Raw genomic sequence first — 18,884 nt, 5'->3', positions numbered from 1 at the left:
CCAAATCATTTATGTAGATCACAAACAACAAGGGACCCAGCACCGATCCCTGAGGTACCCCACTGGACACAGGCTTCCAGTCACAAAAGCAACCTTCGACCATCACCCTCTGCCTCCTGCCACTCAGCCAGTTTAGGATCCAAGGCACCCTGGATCCCATGGGCTCTTACCTTCTTGACCAGTCTCCTATGCGGGACTTTGTCAAAAGCTTTACTGAAGTCCATGTAAACCACATCCACAGCATTTCCCTCATCCACCCCCCTAGTCACCCCCTCGAAAAATTCAATCAGATTTGTCAGACATGATTTACCCTTGACAAAGCCATGCTGACTATCCCCGATTAATCCTTGCCTCTCCAAGTGGAGACTAATTTTGTCCCTCAGAATTTTTTCCAATAATTTCCCTACCACAGATGTTAGGCTCACTGGCCTGTAATTCCCTGGTTTATCCCTGCTACCCTTCTTGAATAATGGTACTACGTTAGCTGTTCTCCAGTCCTCTGGTACATCCCCTGTGGCCAGAGAGGTTCTGAAAATTTGTGTCAGAGCCCCTGCAATCTCCTCCTTTGCCTCCCACAGCAGCCTGGTACAAAAACATGTAAAACCTGCAGTGGCTTTGTTAAATACCACAAAATTATAAAGACCATAAATAAATTGAAACAATAACAATTTTATAGATGCAGACTGGAAAAGAAACCAAATCACAAAATTATTAAAAATGAAATGAAACATTTAAATGCTTTCATATTTAATCTTATTCTAAACTGGATCCAATAGAAAATATATTTTACTACATTAATCTTTAAAAGGTTGACCTTTAACATACAGTATCCTTTTGGGTAGCTAAACAATGAGTAACCAAAACGGGGGGAAAAATAAGATCTGTACTTTAAAATACCAGTTTTCAATCTTTTGGACAGAAACAAAAATATTCCTCCAATGAGAGAAAGATCTAGTGAAACTTAATAGAACTGTTTTGTTGCTGTAGGAATTTATAATTTTCAGCTTCATTTGATAAACATTGCCTTTGTAAATCAGAGTATTTTTCAGGAATGTAATTAACTTTACTTGGTGTCTGTTTTCTAACATTTTCCACCTTTTTATTTTTCCACTACCACAGAAGGAGTTGTGTTTCATCACTTCAGAATTATCATGGGATTTAGGTGGGCTTGTCAAAACCCATGCTGATAGACACAACAAGGTGAAAGATTGATGAGGGGAAATGTAGTAAAAAAACCACAGTGGTGAAGGAATATAAGACAACCTTACTTATTGCTGTCCTCAAATAAAACAGTAATTAACATTCATGTTTTCTTTCACTGAACCTATCCTAAAATTGGAACGATACAAAGAAGATTTACATGGCCCCTGCACAAGGATGACACACACATTCGTTCCTATCCATCTGGCATTATGTTGTCTGCAACAAAAATTGGGTCGATTTACTGTGTAGATATTTGGATCATTTAAGTAGCAAAACTTGATCTAACTGTGGAGTTGCTGTTCTGTAGATTGGATGCAGGTAAGACCAGAATGTTTTAAATTGTATCATGTAACTAAATGTTCTCTTAATCCACAGATTGCGGTGTTTAATTCATGCTAGATTGTGTGTCCTACCTCAAATTTTAGCCTTTATTTATGAGAGGAGCTGTTCTGATGACATTCAACTTAACTTTTTACTAAAGTGCATTAATTTCCAGCTCCCAAGTGAATAAAAACTGTTACATTGATAATTGTTAAAGATCGCAACGACTTAAAAATATTACCTCACTTTATCAAACATCGGAAACATTGTTATAGTTGCTATTGAGCTTTTAAATACCACCACCCAAAAGGTGTACTGTATCTTAAAATGATAATTGGTTGTGAATAACATATTAGATTGAATTTTGATGAATTCCAATTTGATCTATTATACCAAAATGACTGCAAAACCATTGGATAGTGTTTAGGAAATGGGTCAAGTATTCCCCATGAAAATCCTTCAGTAAACTAACTGTAAAAATCTTGATACATACATTTACATGGAAATCCCTACCATATTAACCTTAAATGTTTGCTAGAAAGCAGATCAGTCCATATTAAAGGCTTTCATTAAGGTGTCAAGGTCTCCTACATGTGCTGCTTGAAAGAGCTCAGGCTGGTCCATCAGGGAGACTGCTATCCTGACAGCTGACCAGATGCTGCCTGAAATGAATTGATGGCAGAATTGTGTGCTTCGGCTCTTCCTCTGCAAGTTCAAGGCTGTAAGGAAATTGCTGACAGCTTCCCTGTTTGAAATACAAAGAAGTTAAATAAATTGTTAATGCTGTGCCAGAAGGTCATTACCATATTAAACATGAATTTGTTTTTTATATATATTGTTTACATACAGTTCGGAGTTAGTGTTATGCATGCGATTGTTCTAAATATAACTAGTCCACAGCATAACACAACTTCTGATTGACAGTTGTACTAAAAGATAGCAGAAGATTGGTTATTGCTGATGCTGTATACCAGACTGGGAAATGTTCCATTCTCCAGCAATTACATCTATCACCTTGATGAGGGCAAACTTAATATAATTAGCATAATCAGAGTTAAGATTATAAATTACACTTTAAAAAAAAAAAAAAAAAATTGTCAAGATAAGATCCAACATTTACAGACGGCATTATCTCTTGGCATTTTTAAAAAGTCTATAGTTAATATATTTCATATCTGTTGGTTGAGCAAATCAACTGCATCTATGGTTCTAATAACAGAATAGGTGTCATCACTATGCTTAATTGGGCCACTCTTGATGAATATTTGCTTTCCCTGTATAATGGGAAAGAAAAAGATTGCTTTTTTCCAGCAAGCAAAAATATATCTAGTGTACTCTATTTTCTAACTTGCATATAATTCTTTTCCCAAGTTAGCTATACAGATATGTACCCAAGTTAATTAACACACCTGTGATACAATGTGGTCAGACTGTTCCTACTGAGAAAATAAAGTAATATTGTGCATGTTGGGGAGACTAGTTAATTTTCTAGTTTTAAGTCACTGATGACTGCAAAGAAGGCACCTGCTTTCCACATTTAAAAAAAACCAGTACAAACAAACAATGATTCTCCTCCTCCTCCCCAGAGTGGAAGACTTCGAAACAAGGTATCTGGAATACTCTTGATATTTGTGCCTGTGCTCCAATGTTAAATGGATATGCAAAGAGTTGCCCAATTCACGTTCAAGTACTGCAGTATTCTCAAAATAGTTATTCACTAACATACATTTCTAAGCTTCCTACCTACATTAATTCTACATATTTTGAAAAATACAGGTCTGCATCTTGATTTATAATATAAATGCTTCTTACAGAATCATAAAAATTAAAATGGTACATTTCCAGATTTCTTTCATACATTTGTAGAAAGCATAAGATTTACAAAGCATTCAAGATAGAAACAAATAGTTCTGTCTTGCATGAAAAAAATGAATGGTGCATGATCAGATTAACGACTATTGTATCCTATAATAGTTGCAAATTGTTTTTGATTACCTTTGGAAAAAAATATGGCCGTGAAATTCGATCTTGTAGCGCCGGCCGTTAAGGATTAAGAAAAAAGGCAGCTGCTGTGTTCCGGCGTGGAACACGGCAGCCGCCATTTTGGAGAGGCCGGTAGCGCTGCTGTTGCCTGCGCTCGCCTCTCCAATGCAAATGTAAAGATCATGACGTCAATCGGTGTGCAACGCCTGAATTGATGCACGACTGCGATTTTGGATGTCGCCGCATTCCATACCGCCCACTCCTAACCATGCACGGAAGAACGTGCATGCAGCAGTTGTACGGAGATGCTGTCGGTACTTCTTAAAGGGACACACATATCTTTCAGGTAAGTTTTGATTTCAGCTTTGAGTTTTTAAAAATATTTTATTGGAGTAGTGGCTTGGTGCAATACATCTAAAAAGTTGTTAGTGTGCAGAGAGTGCTGCTGGACGCTTGCAGGGCTTTGGATGTTAAAGGAAGGCCTCTGAGAATACCACGTGCTCACAGTCCTGGGGACAAGCTGCTCAAAGGCAAGGAGAAGGAACCAGAAGAGGAGGAAGCAGAAGGAAGGAGGCAATCCCAACAGCCCCTTTTTGGCCGGAATATCTGGGATCGAATCATCTGCCTGCGGTACCAGTGACCCACAACCCCAATTCCCCTTTCAACATTTGTCCCACACCTTACCTTCCCTCTGATGCTGACCATCATAGTGTCCTCTTGGCCACAATGCTGAAATAAAAGCCACCACAAAGCAAACTTTCCAATCCAACTTTATCCATGTATGAACATAAGAAGTAGGAGCAGGAGTAGGCCATACGGCCCCTCGGGCCTGCTCCGCCATTCAATACGATCATGGCTGATCCAAATCTAAACTCACATCCACTTCCCTGCCCTTTCCCCGTAACCCCTAATTCCCTTATCTGCTAGGAAACTATCTCCATTTTAAATTTATTTAATGTTGCAGCTTCCGCAGCTCTCTGGGGTAGCAAATTCCATAGATTTACTACCCTCTGAGTGAAGAAGTTTCTCCTCATCTCAGTTTTGAAAGGGCAGCCCCTTATTCTTAGATTATGCCCCCTAGTTCTAGTCTCACCCATCAGTGGAAACATCCTCACCGCATCCACCCGATCAAGCCCCCGCACAATCTTATATGTTTCGATAAGATCGCCTCTCATTCTTCTGAACTTCAATGAGTAGAGTCCTAACCTACTCAACCTTTCCTCATACGTCAACCCCCTCATCTCCGGAATCAACCGAGTGAACCTTCTCTGAACCGCCTCGAGAGCAAGTATATCTTTTCTTAAATATGGAAACCAAAACTGCACGCAGTATTCCAGGTGTGGCCTCACCAATACCCTGTATAACTGCAGCAAGACTTCCCTGTTTCTATACTCCATCCCCCTCACAATAAAAGCTAAGATTCCATTGGCCTTCCTGATCACCTGCTGCACCTGCATACTAACTTTTTGTGTTTCATGCACCAGGACCCCCAGATCCCTTTGTACTGTAGCACTTTGCAGTTTCTCTCCATTTAGATAATAACTTGCTCTTTGATTTTTTCTGCCAAAGTGCATAACCTCACACTTCCCAACATTATATTGCATCTGCCAAATCTCTGCCCACTCACTTAGCCTGTCTATGTCCTTTTGCAGGTTTTTTATGTCCTCCTCACTCACTGCTTTCCCTCCCATCTTTGTATCGTCGGCAAACTTGGATATGTTGCACTCGGTCCCTTCCTCCAAATCGTTAATATAGATTGTAAAGAGTTGGGGTCCCAGCACTGACCCCTGCGGAACACCACTAGTTACTGATTGCCAGCCCGAGAATGAACCATTTATCCCAACTCTTTGTTTTCTGTGAGATAGCCAATCTTCCACCTATGCCAGTATATTACCCCCAATCCCATGATTTCTTATCTTGATCAGTAATCTTTTGTGTGGAACCTTGTCAAATGCTTTTGGAAGTCCAAATACACTACATCCACTGGTTCCCCTTTATCCACCCTGTATGTTACATCCTCAAAGAATTCGAGCAAATTTGTCAAACATGACTTCCCCTTCGTAAAACCATGCTGACTCTGTCCTATTAAATTATGTTTATCCAAATGCTCTGTTACTGTTTCCTTAATAATGGACTCCAACATTTTGCCAACCACAGATGTTAGGCTAACTGGTCTATAGTTTCCAGCTTTTTGTCTACTTCCCTCCTTAAATAAGGGTGTTACATTAGCAGTTTTCCAATCTGCCGAGACCTTTCCTGAGTCCAGGGAGTTCTGGAAAATAATCACCAATGCATCCACAATCCCTACCGCCACTTCTCTCAAGACCCTAGGATGTAGGCCATCAGGTCCGGGGGATTTATCCACCTTAAGTCCCATTATTTTACTGAGTACCATCTCCTTAGTGATTTTAATCGTGTTTAGCTCCTCCCCCCCATTGCCCCCTGTTTGTCCAGTGTTGGGATATTTTTAGTGTCCTCTACTGTAAAGACTGATACAAAATATTTGTTCAGCGTCTTTGCCAACTCCATGTTCCCCTGCACTAGTTTCCCGGTCCCATCCTCTAAGGGACCAACATTCACTTTAGCCACCCTTTTTCTTTTTATATAGCTGTAGAAACTTTTGCTATCTGTTTTTATATTTTTTGCTAGTTTACTTTCATTATCTTCCCTTTCTTAATTAATCTTTTAGTTATTGTTTGCTGGCTTTTAAATGCTTCCCAATCTTCTATCCTCCCACTAGATTTGGCTACTTTATATGCCCTTGTTTTCAGTCGGATACTATCCTTTATTACTTTACTAAGCCACGGATGGCTGTCTTGTCTTTTACTCCCCTTTTTCCTCCGTGGAATATATTTATCTTGAAAGATGTGAAATATCTCCTTGAATGTAGACCACTGCTCTTGTACTGTCTTACACTTTAATCTGTTTTCCCAGTCCACTTTAGTCAATTCTACTCTCATACCTTCATAGTCTCCTTTATTTAAGCTCCGTACGCTGGTTTGAGATCCAACTCTCTCATCCTCAAACTGAATTTGGAATTCAACCATATTATGGTCACTCATTCCAAGGGGATCCTTTACTAGGACATTTTTTATTAATCCTGTCTCATTACACAGGACCAGATCTAAGATTGCCTGCCCCCTGGTTGGTTCAGTTACATACTGCTCAAGGAACCCGTCCCTAATGCATCCAATATTACATCAAAAAAATCAACTAATCACCCTTGTGCATTCCCTTAGTGACTGTTTTGCATGTGCCTTTGCCTATCCTAGTGATGTCACGCAGTGCTACCCCAGTGGTTGCAGCATGGCTGGTGGAAGGCTGCTGACTTTGTGGGGGACACTGCAGATGGCCTTGAGGCGCTGGTGGCTGGGAGTGTCAGATCGAGTGGCAGTGTTCTTCTTCACTCTCCTTGGTCAACCTCTGGCTGGGCAGGCTGGAATTATTGGGTGTCTAAAATAAGGAAGGCACAAGGGAGGGTTGTGGTGAGGGGGGGGGGGCGTGAATGCAACAGATGCATCTATATGCAGTTTGTACATCAGAAGAGATTGTGGGATGAGGGGGAAGTGGGATGTGAGAAGGAGGATAACGTATGAAGCTAATAACATAGGAAGATACCAGCAACTTGTATTCTTTCAGCTTTACTGCTGGCCAAGGGCTCAGCCATGTCCCTGCCAAGAATGAGAATGGCCATCTCCTCCAAGGGGTTGAGGTGAAGCTAAAAATGTGAGGTGTGCCTCATGATTGGTAGAGATTGTTGGTAGGTGAGTGATGTTGTGACGGGGGGGCGGTGGGCGATGGTGGTGGTTGTGCATTGAGCAGTATGTGAGGCTAATAGTGCAGTTAGTAGGAGACGGCTTTTGAAGTTGCATTTACTGACCTTGACCACTTGTCTGAGGTCATGAAACTTCTTTGGGCACTGGAGCCAGGTCCTGGGGGGGTGACGCTGCTGACCTCCGTGACCTGGTCCTACATCCTTCTTTCTGGAGGGCCTCTTGGCCCCCAGTGGGTAGAAGACATCTCTTCCAGTGTTGACCCTCTGCACAAAGCTTGAGTGCTGTGTGCCCTTTCCCTGGCCTGTTAAGCCATTTGTGTTAGTGCTGAAGTATTTTTTATGTGCAGAAGGCAGTTCAGCTTTAAGAGCTGAAGACTGCCTTCTTTGGAATGATTTAAAAAAAAAAAAAATTTCAGAAGGCAGTTGATCATTAAGGGCTAGCGCCCGCTTTCAAAAATAACAGCCTTGCTTTAAAGAGATTGCAGCTCATTCCAGCGACACCAGAGGGACCTGACACTGGGCCTCCTGCTGAGCAAACAGCCTGAAGCAGCGCATTCGGTGCTGGGCTGTGCGCTAAAATCATTCAAATCAGCAGGCAGCACCAAATTAACATGCTGTCTGCGCTTTCTTAACGGGCGCAAGCAAATCTCGCCCCGCGTGCCACCGCCCATTTGAGCCTCATTGAATTTCTAGGCCTATGTGTGACAGCCATCTTATTTTAAGAAAGGGCTAGTCTTAGATAGCAAAATATCAAGATGGCCACTCTGAATGCTGATTCTCCCAGTTCTGCTTTCTCTCTCAGATTTATTTTGGATAGATTATTCAGCTCTACCTTAACTTGGTCTTTATCCAGCTCTGGTGAACGCTGCAATTACTTATGTAGCTGTGGTTTGTCTCTCTTTGCTTTATTCTGATTTCACGATTATTCTTGTGGCTCTGAGACGTCTCTCTCAGCCCTTTCTTATCGTATGCTGCCTCCCATCTGTATTTTATGACCGACTGTCTCCTGTCTGATTTGGAGTGGAATCGATTTACATCGTTCAACATTCAGACAGTAGATCATAGAAACACAGCTGAGCTGGATTGATTAAATAGTTAACATTAAGAACGCTTTTAATCCTAGTTAGTAGAGTGAATGATGCTTTGCCTTGTTTAAAATGTGAATCTCACTTTGTGAAGAGCTCGTGATTGAGAAATTCAAATGTTTAAAAATCATAAAAACAGAAACTGAGTACAGATACATTTGTTCCATTTTTTTAAAACTTGAAAAAGGTCGAGTACAATGATTACTTTTCAGAAAAAATAATGGCAGAAATGATCACTGATGTGATGACAACATCACACCAATCATGCTACTGATTTACTAACAAATTTCCAGAAAACAATGCCCTTTACTGAAAACGCACTACCTTCTAGGCAAACTGCTGTGAAACTGCGTGACCGGGAATATTTTAAATGAGTTTAGATTGCACCATGAGCAAGGATCAGCGTGAAGATTAGTGAGGAAAGGTTATTCATCATTACAGCAATAAAATTAAATATATTTCATTTGGAAAAGCACTTAATTGTAATTGTTAAGACACAGACAGTGAGAAGGAGCTGGCAGTAACTGACAGCACTTCTCACAGAATAAGCAATAATTTTGCTGCAGCTTTTAATTAGCAACTTGTCAAGCAATGACAATACAGAAGGTGACTGCAAGTTCCTGATACTATGGTGTAGAATCATCATCGAGCAACAGTGTCTACAGCACAGGAACAGGCCATTCGGCCCAACTGGTCAATGCTCCACACGAGCCTCCTCCCACCCCTCTTCATCGAATGCCATCATCATACCCTTCTATTTTCTCCCTCATGTGCTTCCCCTTATAAATGCATCTCTGCCGTTTGCTGCAACTCCTCCTTGTGGTAGTGCATTCCACATTCTTATCCCTCTTTGGGTAAAGAAGTTTCTCCTGAATTCCCTATTGGATTTATTAGTGACTATCTTATATTTATGGCCCCAAGTTTTAGAATGCCCTACAAGTGGAACATCTTTTCTATGCCTACCCTATTGAACCCCTTCATCATATTAAAGACCTCTATCAGGTCACCTCTCTGCCTTCTCTTTTCTACAGAAAAGAGCCCCAGGCTGTTCAGTCTTTCCTAATAGGTATGACTGCTTAGTTCTAGTATCATCCTTGTAAATCTTTTTTTGTACCTTCTCCAAAGCCTTTATATCCCTTTTATAATAATATGGAGACCAGAACTGTGCACAGTATTCCAAGTGTAGTCTAACCAAGGTTCTATACAAGTTTAACATGTTTATCCTGCTTTTCAATTCTATCCTCTAGAAATGAACCCCAGTACTTGGTTTGCTTTTATTATGCCCTTATTAACCTGCGTCGCTACTTTTAGTTATTTGTGTATCTGTACCCCTAGATCTCTTTGCTCCTCTACCCCATTTAATCTTATTATCCAAGCAGTATGTGGCCTCTTTATTCTTCCTAGTAATCCAGAGGCCTGGACTAATGATTTGGAGACATGAGTTTAAATCCCACGATGGCAGCTGGGGAATTTTAATTCAGTTGATTAAATAAATCTGGAATAAAAAGCTAGCATCAGTAATTGTGACCATGAAACTACCGGATTGTTCTAAAAACCCAACTGGTTCACTAATGCCCTTTAGGGAAGGAAACCTGCTGTTCTTACCCGGGCTGGCCTCTGAAATGGCTTACCAAGCCACTCAGTTGTATAAGGTGGCTAACCACCACCACCTTCAAGGGCAATAAATGATGGCATTGCCAGTGACACCCACACCCCGTGAATGAATAAAAAAAGTGGTCCCAGCACCGATCCCTGTGGAATACCACTTCTCACCTTTTGCCCTTAACCCCTACTCTCTGTTTTGTAGGCAGTTTGCGATCCATTCTGTTACCTGTCCCCTGACTCCACATGCTTTGACCGTAGTCATGAGTCTACTATGCGGTACCTCATCGAAGGCCTTTTGAAAATCCAAATACATTACATCTACATTATTACCCTTGTCTACTCTTTGTTACTTCTTAAAATAATTCAATAAAGCTGGTAAAGAATGACCCCTTTTGAAATCTGCTGACTATTATATTTTTAGTTTCTATGGGCTGGATTTTGTGAATGGAGGTGAGTTGGAGGCGGGACAGCTGCATGTCGTGTCAGTGCCCGCCTCCATCCTCGCCTGACCAACCAGAGGGATTTTCAGCTCTGTGAAGCTGTCAAACATTGACATTCTCTTTAGTTTGATGAGACTTTGTGTTCAGGACTCATCAAACCTTTCAAATTTGTAAATTTCACATGGCTGTTGGAACGGAGGTTCCAACAGCCATTCTGTGAAATTGACAAGCAGGATGTCGGCTCTCCCGATCCACTGCGGCTAAAGGCTGTAGGAAGAAAACAATTTAAGTGAGCACTTTTTTAATCTTATCATTCACCTTGCATATGTAACCCCTTCACGGTTCTCTAGATATATGTGAGATGTGGTCTCTGTTGTAGACAGTATTCTATAGTCCTGTAAGGAGATCACTACTACAATGGCTAAATTCTAATTATCTTACTTTATAGTTTTAACATCAGACAGTATAAGAAGATTACAGGTCAATGAACTAAATTAGACATTTGCATGCATTAGAATGAATCTAGACATAATAAACATACATTCTCCATTTACATGGATTCAAAGGAGAATCTGTCCCTGTGTCCAAATTCGAGTGCACTCTTTCGTTGGCGCGCTTAAGTTGGAGCTCATGGTATGTATAATGTCTGCAAGACTTACGACTCCGAACCCCTTCGTTGAATTCTCTTCACGATCACTGAATCCCACTTTGAGTTCTGTATGCAGAGCACACAGCAGCCGCTGGAGTTGGTGACTCTCTCTCTCTCTCTCTGCAGCTTTTCCAAGTAGCTCCCCATCAGCACGAGGCAAGCAGCTCTCCCCAGACCTCTGCCTTGCAGATCTGGGTTCAGACGACGATCCCCCGGTACTGGTGACTTGCAGCCAGCCAGTTCAGGATGCAGTGCTACTAATACGAAGGGCGGCGGCTGAGTTTGGAAGCCCGGGACGGGATGCGGCAGCCATTTGCCTCCTGAGCCCTCTTTTCAGAGCTCCTGCCCTCTCCTCTTCCAGTCGCTCTCTTTTTCCCGCTCGAAACCCCGACTTCACCCCTTCCTCCTGGGGTTTCTGCCTGGAGACTGCGCAGCCTCACTGTCTGCAACAGTTGATACTGGTGCAGAATTATGGAAAGTCTGCTCTTAGTCACATTGTGTCCTTAAAAGTTCTTGCCGTACCTTCACATGGCAACTTTAACCCAGGGATTTATAACAATGATAATACAGTGTCTAAGTTAAAGATTGATAACCATACTTAGCATACATAACTTTTCCAGTGGGTATTACACTCCCCCTCCCCCCCCCCCCCCATTAGTCCCCATGACTAATGAACTTTACATATAAGTGGTTGCACATGTATAAAGGGAGGTAACATATCGAACCGTAGGGGCTATCATTACACTTGGCACTCCTAGTCACTTTGCATGTGAAACAGAGGAGCAACTCTTTTAGGTAAAGTCTTTCTCTGGACACAACGTGCACAGGACTTGCAGAACTCCTCAACCGCAGACTTCATACGCGGCCAATAGAATCTGTCCTTGACCATCCCATAGGTCTTATCTACTCCCAGATGACCTGCATCATCATGCAAAGACTTCATCACTATTTCCCTGTACTTTTCAGGCAGGACCAACTGTGGATGACATGGTTTAGTGGGTGGGTGAGTGATTCGACACAACACTCCCTCTTTAATTTCCAAGTGGTCCCATTCTCTTAGAAGCAGACGACAGTCAGGATGTTTTGATTTGTCGATCTGTGTAATATCACCCAGACGGAGAGCTGAAAACACCTCATGAATACAAGGATCCTCCTGTTGTACTTTGGATATTTCAGATGAACACAACATGGGTAAGTTTTGTACATCCAAACTGGAAAGGTTGCAAAATGCCTGGGGAACAGCATGCATTGACGCTCCCAAGTGGTCAATCTCTCGGGCATGAAATGAATTCTTTGGTCCAGATACCACGGACATCTGACACATTACTTTCACATCTGCTGAAGCAACATCTTTCCACTCTGGTTTCTGGTAGTGTGGGCGACGAGACAGAGCATCTGCGTCAATGTTCTGTTGGTAATTACGTGGTGGCCCTCGGCGGCGAGGGTTGTAGCGACGGCAACGATTTCGGTCCACGGCATATCGGCTTCCTTGAACTGGAACTCCACCTGGACCAGTGACGTTTGCCGCCTCTGCACCCTTTTCACCTTCCACTACGTCAAACTCCACAGTTTCACCGTCACCAACACTGCGTAGGTATTTCCGTGGGTTATTCTTCTTTATGGCAGTCTGATGTACAAATACATCTTCCTTTGTATCATTCCTGTTGATGAATCCATAGCCATTTCGTACGTTGAACCACTTTACTGTTCCAAGAACCTTTGTTGCGATGACTTTCTTCTCCCCTCGTCTATTATTGCACTTAGCGGAACGTGTCTTAACTACAGGGACAGCAGGCCATTCCGTTACTGTGCCCCTTTGTAGTTTCCCGACTTCTTGGTAAGTTTTATGAGACGGCCATTTACTTTTTTTAGATTTTCTTCACCTCTACATTCTCGCTTGAAATGTCCATCCTTTCCACAGTTATAACAAAAGACTCCAGGTCTATCTCCTTCATGGGGATATCCTTTAGAGGAATCATTCATTTTGCTGTTAGACTTCGCAGGGTGTTCAACCTTTTGCACCCGTGCGTCATCCCTTTCTGTGTTGGGCTTAGACCGAAAATATGCCATCTCGGCTCTCATGACATTTATTTCCTTCTTCAGCTGTTCCATCTCGGGGTTGACATCACCCTTAGGAGTAGGAACTGTAACAGGAGTCACAAGCTTGGACATCACAGCACTCTTTGCTACATTCCGGGCCTGAAGCATATCCTCCTCCTCCTCTCTGACTTCCCTTAGCAGCTCAGTGAAGGTAGGTGGATCTCGCAACTTATGGGTCATGCGTATGCGAAGTCACATCTTCGAGCAATGTACCTCGCACAACCTGTTCAATGCGGAACCGATTCATTTCAGTCAACTCAATCCCTCTTTTCCGTAACATACAATGCAGCAGTTTGTCTATTCTCAGCAGATAACTGGACAGCTTCTCTCCCTCACACTGGAATGTGCTTCTGAATCTGACCATCAAATCTGAAATGGTTTCAGTAGTTCCAAAGGCAGTTTCTAGAGCCTGCATGTAGTCAAAGGAAGTAGCAGAGGTGTTCTGCGCCTTTAAGAATCTTACAATGTCAGCAGCAGGACCCTTAAGGCTTTCTACTATTCTCTGCCTCTTCACATTGTCACTGCACTGCCATTCCTCTAGCAGAGACAGGGTCTGCTCAGCCCAGGCGTCGTACTCCTCTTCCCCACTGGGAGTTGGTCTCACTCCTGAGAACATATGGAGCTTACGGTATCCCTGAGCCTCGAAGGGCAGATTGGTGCATTTATCCACCAGAGAACTAATGGCACTGACCAACTGAGTGTTCATATCCAGGGCCGAAGGACCTATCAGACCTTTGACATCAGCAACAGTCTTTCCTTCTTGTCTCAAGAATGACAACAACTTGGTCTGAAACCCTTCTTCTTCCTTAATAGTAATAGGGACAAACTGAACTGGCCAGGGACCAGCCTCTTCAGAAAGCCCAACTGCCTCAGGTAAACCATGACCTCTCAGGTTCTCTGATGTCTGGATCAACACAAACTGCTTCTTGGTAGCTGTATCCAAGCAGCGCTCAACTATCCTAACCTTTCCAAAGGCTTTGACACAATTCACAGCCCTTAGCAAGACATCATTAGGGTCATCGTTAGCAACACCATTCAGCACAATGGCATGGGTAGTAGCTATCTGCTTCCGTTTGCACCAAGCTTCAATCTCAATAACATCCATCTTTTATGCTCAAACAGCCCAGTAGAAACCACAAACCACTCTCTTAGCAATACTGTTAGTTTACTGACATAAATAGACCACAATCCCGGACGAGCCCCCAAAATGTAACCCCTTCACGGTTCTCTAGATATATGTGAGATGTGGTCTCTGTTGTAGACAGTATTCTATAGTCCTGTAAGGAGATCGCTACTACAATGGCTAAATTCTAATTATCTTACTTTATAGTTTTAACATCAGACAGTATAAGAAGATTACAGGTCAATGAACTAAATTAGACATTTGCATGCATTAGAATGAATCTAGACATAATAAACATACATTCTCCATTTACATGGATTCAAAGGAGAATCTGTCCGTGTGTCCAAATTCGAGTGCACTCTTTCGTTGGCGCACTTAAGTTGGAGCTCATGGTATGTATAATGTCTGCAAGACTTACGACTCCGAACCCCTTCGTTGAATTCTCTTCACAATCACTGAATCCCACTTTGAGTTCTGGATGCAGAGCACACAGCAGCCGCTGGAGTTGGTGACTCTCTCTCTCTCTCTCTCTCTCTCTGCAGCTTTTCCAAGTAGCTCCCCATCAGCACGAGGCAAGCAGCTCTCCCCAGACCTCTGCCTTGCAGATCTGGGTTCAGACGACGATCCCCCGGTACTGGTGACTTGCAGCCAGCCAGTTCAGGATGCAGTGCTACTAATACGAAGGGCGGCGGCCGAGTTTGGAAGCCCGGGACGGGATGCGGCAGCCATTTGCCTCCTGAGCCCTCTTTTCAGAGCTCCTGCCCTCTCCTCTTCCAGTCGCTCTCTTTTTCCCGCTCGAAACCCCGACTCCACCCCTTCCTCCTGGGGTTTCTGCCAGGAGACTGCGCAGCCTCACTGTCTGCAACAGTTGATACTGGTGCAGAATTATGGAAAGTCTGCTCTTAGTCACATTGTGTCCTTAAAAGTTCTTGCCGTACCTTCACATGGCAACTTTAACCCAGGGATTTATAACAATGATAATACAGTGTCTAAGTTAAAGATTGATAACCATACTTAGCGTACATAACATTTCCAGTGGGTATTACACATACTTGCACCCATCACTCACCTCTACACCTTACTTCCAGGTGCCTCCAACTGCCACAGACCTCCTCCATGTCTCCTCCAACCCAGCGGGGTTCTCAGAGGTCGGGAAGCCTTCACCTGTGAAGGTAAAATGGCACTAATCCTTTTTTCTGCCTGTTAACTACCTGTTAACAGGCAGTTAAAAGGATTAAATGCCTTTCCCGCCTCCAGGAGACAGGACCCGAAGCTGCATATCTTCCCGCCTCCTGGCAAAAGGGCAGAGAGGCAGGATGGGGGTGGCTTTGCCATCTGCCCCCACTTTCTCTGAGTTTACCGGCTGTCCCGCCTCCATACCCTAGGAAAATCCAGCCCTATATGTTTTTCTATTACAGCTTTGAGTAAAGATTCCATATTATTTCCTACCACTGACATTAAGCTAATTGGTTTATAGTTCCCTGGACTTGTTCCATCTCCCTTTTTTAAAATTAGGAACAACATTAGCTGTCCGCCAGTCTTCTGGCACTATTGCCTTTTCTAATGAATTATATATGCAAGATCATCATATTAGAATCAGAATGGCCTAGAAATTCGGATCGGGAGCTTCCCGCGGGTGTAAGCCCCCGACATGCACTTACCTTGCGCGCCGGCCGTTGAGCTGTGGGCCCCCCGTGGAATTCCGATCCGGGGCCTGGTCCAGCTGCCGGCGTGCAGTGCTTGCGTATCCCAGGGGCGCAGTTAGTTTGATGCGTCCCCTGGGATCACGTGGGCCATGGGGAGCCAATCGGAGCAGGGAATGCTCCATTCATAAGTTTGACAGGAAGAGCTGTCAAAACTTATAAATACTACGGGCTCCAAAACATCACTAAATCTTTAAATAAATTTTTTAAAAATCACATTTTTTAAATAAACTATAAATTACATGAAATAACTATTTTAAACAATTTAAATTTTTGAAAAAAATAATTTTATTTTCTAACGGGGCTGAAAATAAACTTACCTTGCTTTAAAGTATTTAAAAATAATAAACCTGTGGAAAAAATTTTTAAATTTTAATTAATTCACCACTTACCTTGTAAAAAGCAGGCCTTACGCCTGCTTTTTAAATGTGTAAATTCTGGAGACTTACCCTCCCGGGAAAACCTGCAAAAAAAAAGTAAGTTCGATGTGCACGCGCAGTCTCTCCTGTGCACGCGTTCGACCTCTTAACCCCTGCTTTCAGGGGAACGGAAGTGCTGGTTTCCCGCGCATGCGCAGTGCATGCAGGAAACTGGCACTTCCATTGGGCTTACGGGTGAGTACCCCGTGCGTGCTCACCCGTGGAGACCCGAATTTCTGGGCCATTATTACAGCAAAGAAACAGTCCATTTGACCCATTATGTTTGTGCCAGTGTTTTTCTCCACATGAATTGCACTCTCTTATTTGCTCCCTTTAAATTTCCTTTTTTCCCCGGCACTATTGAATTCTTTTTTAAAGGAACTTATGGATTCTACTTCAGTAATGGTCTATGGCAGAGAATTCTACATTCAATCACCTGTGTAAAGGGGATTTTTCTAACCTCCCCTTTAATTCTTTTTGCGACCATCTTAAATTTGTGCCCCATCATGACAGTCTCACTGACCAGTAGAAATAATCTCTCATTATTTACCAAATCATAACCCCTCATAATCTTTCTCGGCTCTTGTGACAAAGCCTCAAGTTCTCAGTGTCTCATCATATAATGGTAATCCCTCATTCCTATTAATATCCTTATGAATATACAAAGGAAAATATTCATCTTTTTCCAGAGTTCACCATTTTATTTTTCTGTTTTAGGGCAGAACACCATACCATGTAAAATGCAACACTTTACTCTTCTGATAAAGTGTAAGTTTGTGTCACTTTAAGGCTACTAAATCTAACTGCTGTGAAGTAAACACTGGGTTCATACCAACATCAATTAAGAATCCGCAGCCTGTTGTTGCATAGTTGCTTTATATTTTTCTTTGGCATGATGTAAATAAATGACTTGCAGGCAAAAGATGTGTGCTACAGTTACTGTTTTTGTAATATTGCTGACAGATTTTCTATTGTGTTGCTATAGGTGAGTTATAGGATATGCTGTTTTATAACAAAAAGGGTGTGATGCTACATAACACAGAAGGTAATATCAGGGGAATTGTTTTAGTGATTTAAATCAAATTCGGTTTTCATTACAATGGTATGCTGCCATTTTTAAAATCATTGTTTTGGGGATTGAATTCGACAACTCAAATTAATCTGTGAAATCCATAAATTAGTAGTAGGAACTTTGTTTTACTTATACAGGTAGACTACCCTTTATCCGGACTTCCGAAAACCGAAACCCTCTAAAAACCGAAGGTTTTTTCGTTCAGCGTAAGTCGTGCGTACGAACGAAAAAACCTTCGGTTTTTAGAGGGTTCCGGTTTCGGAAGTTCGGATAAAGGGTAAGTCGTGCGCGCGACCCCCCGCCAGCCCCGACAACCGCCGACCCCCCCGCCGGCCCCGACAACCGCCGACCCCCCCGCGGACCCCGCCGGCTCCGACAACCGCCGACCCCCCCGCGGACCCCGCCGGCCCCGACCCCGACAACCGCCGACCCCGCCAGCCCCGACAACCGCCGACCCCCCCGCGGACCCCGCCGGCCCCGACCCCCGCCGACCCCGACTGACTTACGCTGAGCGTCAGCGTAAGTCGTGCGCACGACCCCCCGCGGACCCCCGCCGACCCACCTTCCGAAATTCTCCTTTATCCGAAACTCGGCTGGTCCCGAGGTTTTCGGATAAAGGGAATGTTTATCTCTTAACTTTAGTAAAGTCTAGGATACACAAGAAGACGGTAGATAACGTGTAGCAGATTGGGGAAGGAAAATTGTGGGGTTTAGCAGCATTTATGGAGTTTGTTGGGCTTTGCTAGCTTTGTGGGGTATGGCAGACCTGCAGAGGGCGCTGTGGTTGGACCACAAAGGAAGGATGGTGGCCTGGCTTTACTGGGAGGAGGAGGCGTGAGCTATGGCAACACTCGGGTAAGGTCTGTCAGTGGGGGCGCAGACGGCCTGTGTGTGGCATCTCTGATAGATGAGTGAGTGATAGGCTGCAGCCCAAGGGAAGGTGACCTAGCCATTGGATATTCCCCTCCCCTACCCCAGATCTTGTGCCATCAGCTTTGGTTTCAGCCCCAATGCTGCTTTTTTAAGTTGTCACTGTAATTACTGACTGTACATTAGTAGACAGTTTACCAGTACAATACTAAGTACTTCAAGAGGCAAGTCTGATGACTGGATCAGGTAATGTGGCAGGTAGGTTTTGGCTCCAGGGTCACAATAGGTTTCTCTGTCTCTTTCCTCCCTCCATCGCCCATGATTAATTAGAATGTTTATGGTATCTAACTAGAAGCAAGATTTGTGAAGGCTCATCTGAAAAGTTTTCAAAATTTTATTTTTTGGGGAAAAACATCCATTATGAAGAAAAGGCATTCTTATACTGTCTCTAAACAGTAACTAAAACAGTTGATCACATATGGAACTATAACTAAAAAAAAATTTAAATCGCCGAGTTGATTTCAAATAATTGGAAA

General features: G+C 43.0%; 1 protein-coding gene and 1 pseudogene across 1 annotated transcript in view; one reads left to right on the top strand and one right to left on the bottom strand.

Moving 5' to 3' along the window:
- Positions 1-254: 254 nt before the first annotated feature.
- The window catches only part of pex5la (peroxisomal biogenesis factor 5-like a), a 250,138-nt gene continuing 231,508 nt past the window's right edge, over positions 255-18,884 (bottom strand). Inside the window, exon 13 of the mRNA XM_085990260.1 lies at positions 255-2,269. Within this exon, the coding sequence (XP_085846386.1) occupies positions 2,071-2,269 (199 nt within the window). The 3' untranslated portion in view covers positions 255-2,070. The remainder of the gene's footprint in view (positions 2,270-18,884) is intronic.
- On the top strand, positions 1,308-1,406 carry LOC147115751 (U6 spliceosomal RNA; annotated as a pseudogene).

The sequence above is a fragment of the Somniosus microcephalus genome, chromosome 6, assembly GCF_052327205.1.
Source record: "Somniosus microcephalus isolate GS21.2 chromosome 6, FLI_Smic_1.0, whole genome shotgun sequence".
Classification (NCBI taxonomy): domain Eukaryota; kingdom Metazoa; phylum Chordata; class Chondrichthyes; order Squaliformes; family Somniosidae; genus Somniosus; species Somniosus microcephalus.
This window is presented reverse-complemented; position numbering and strand designations above follow the sequence as displayed.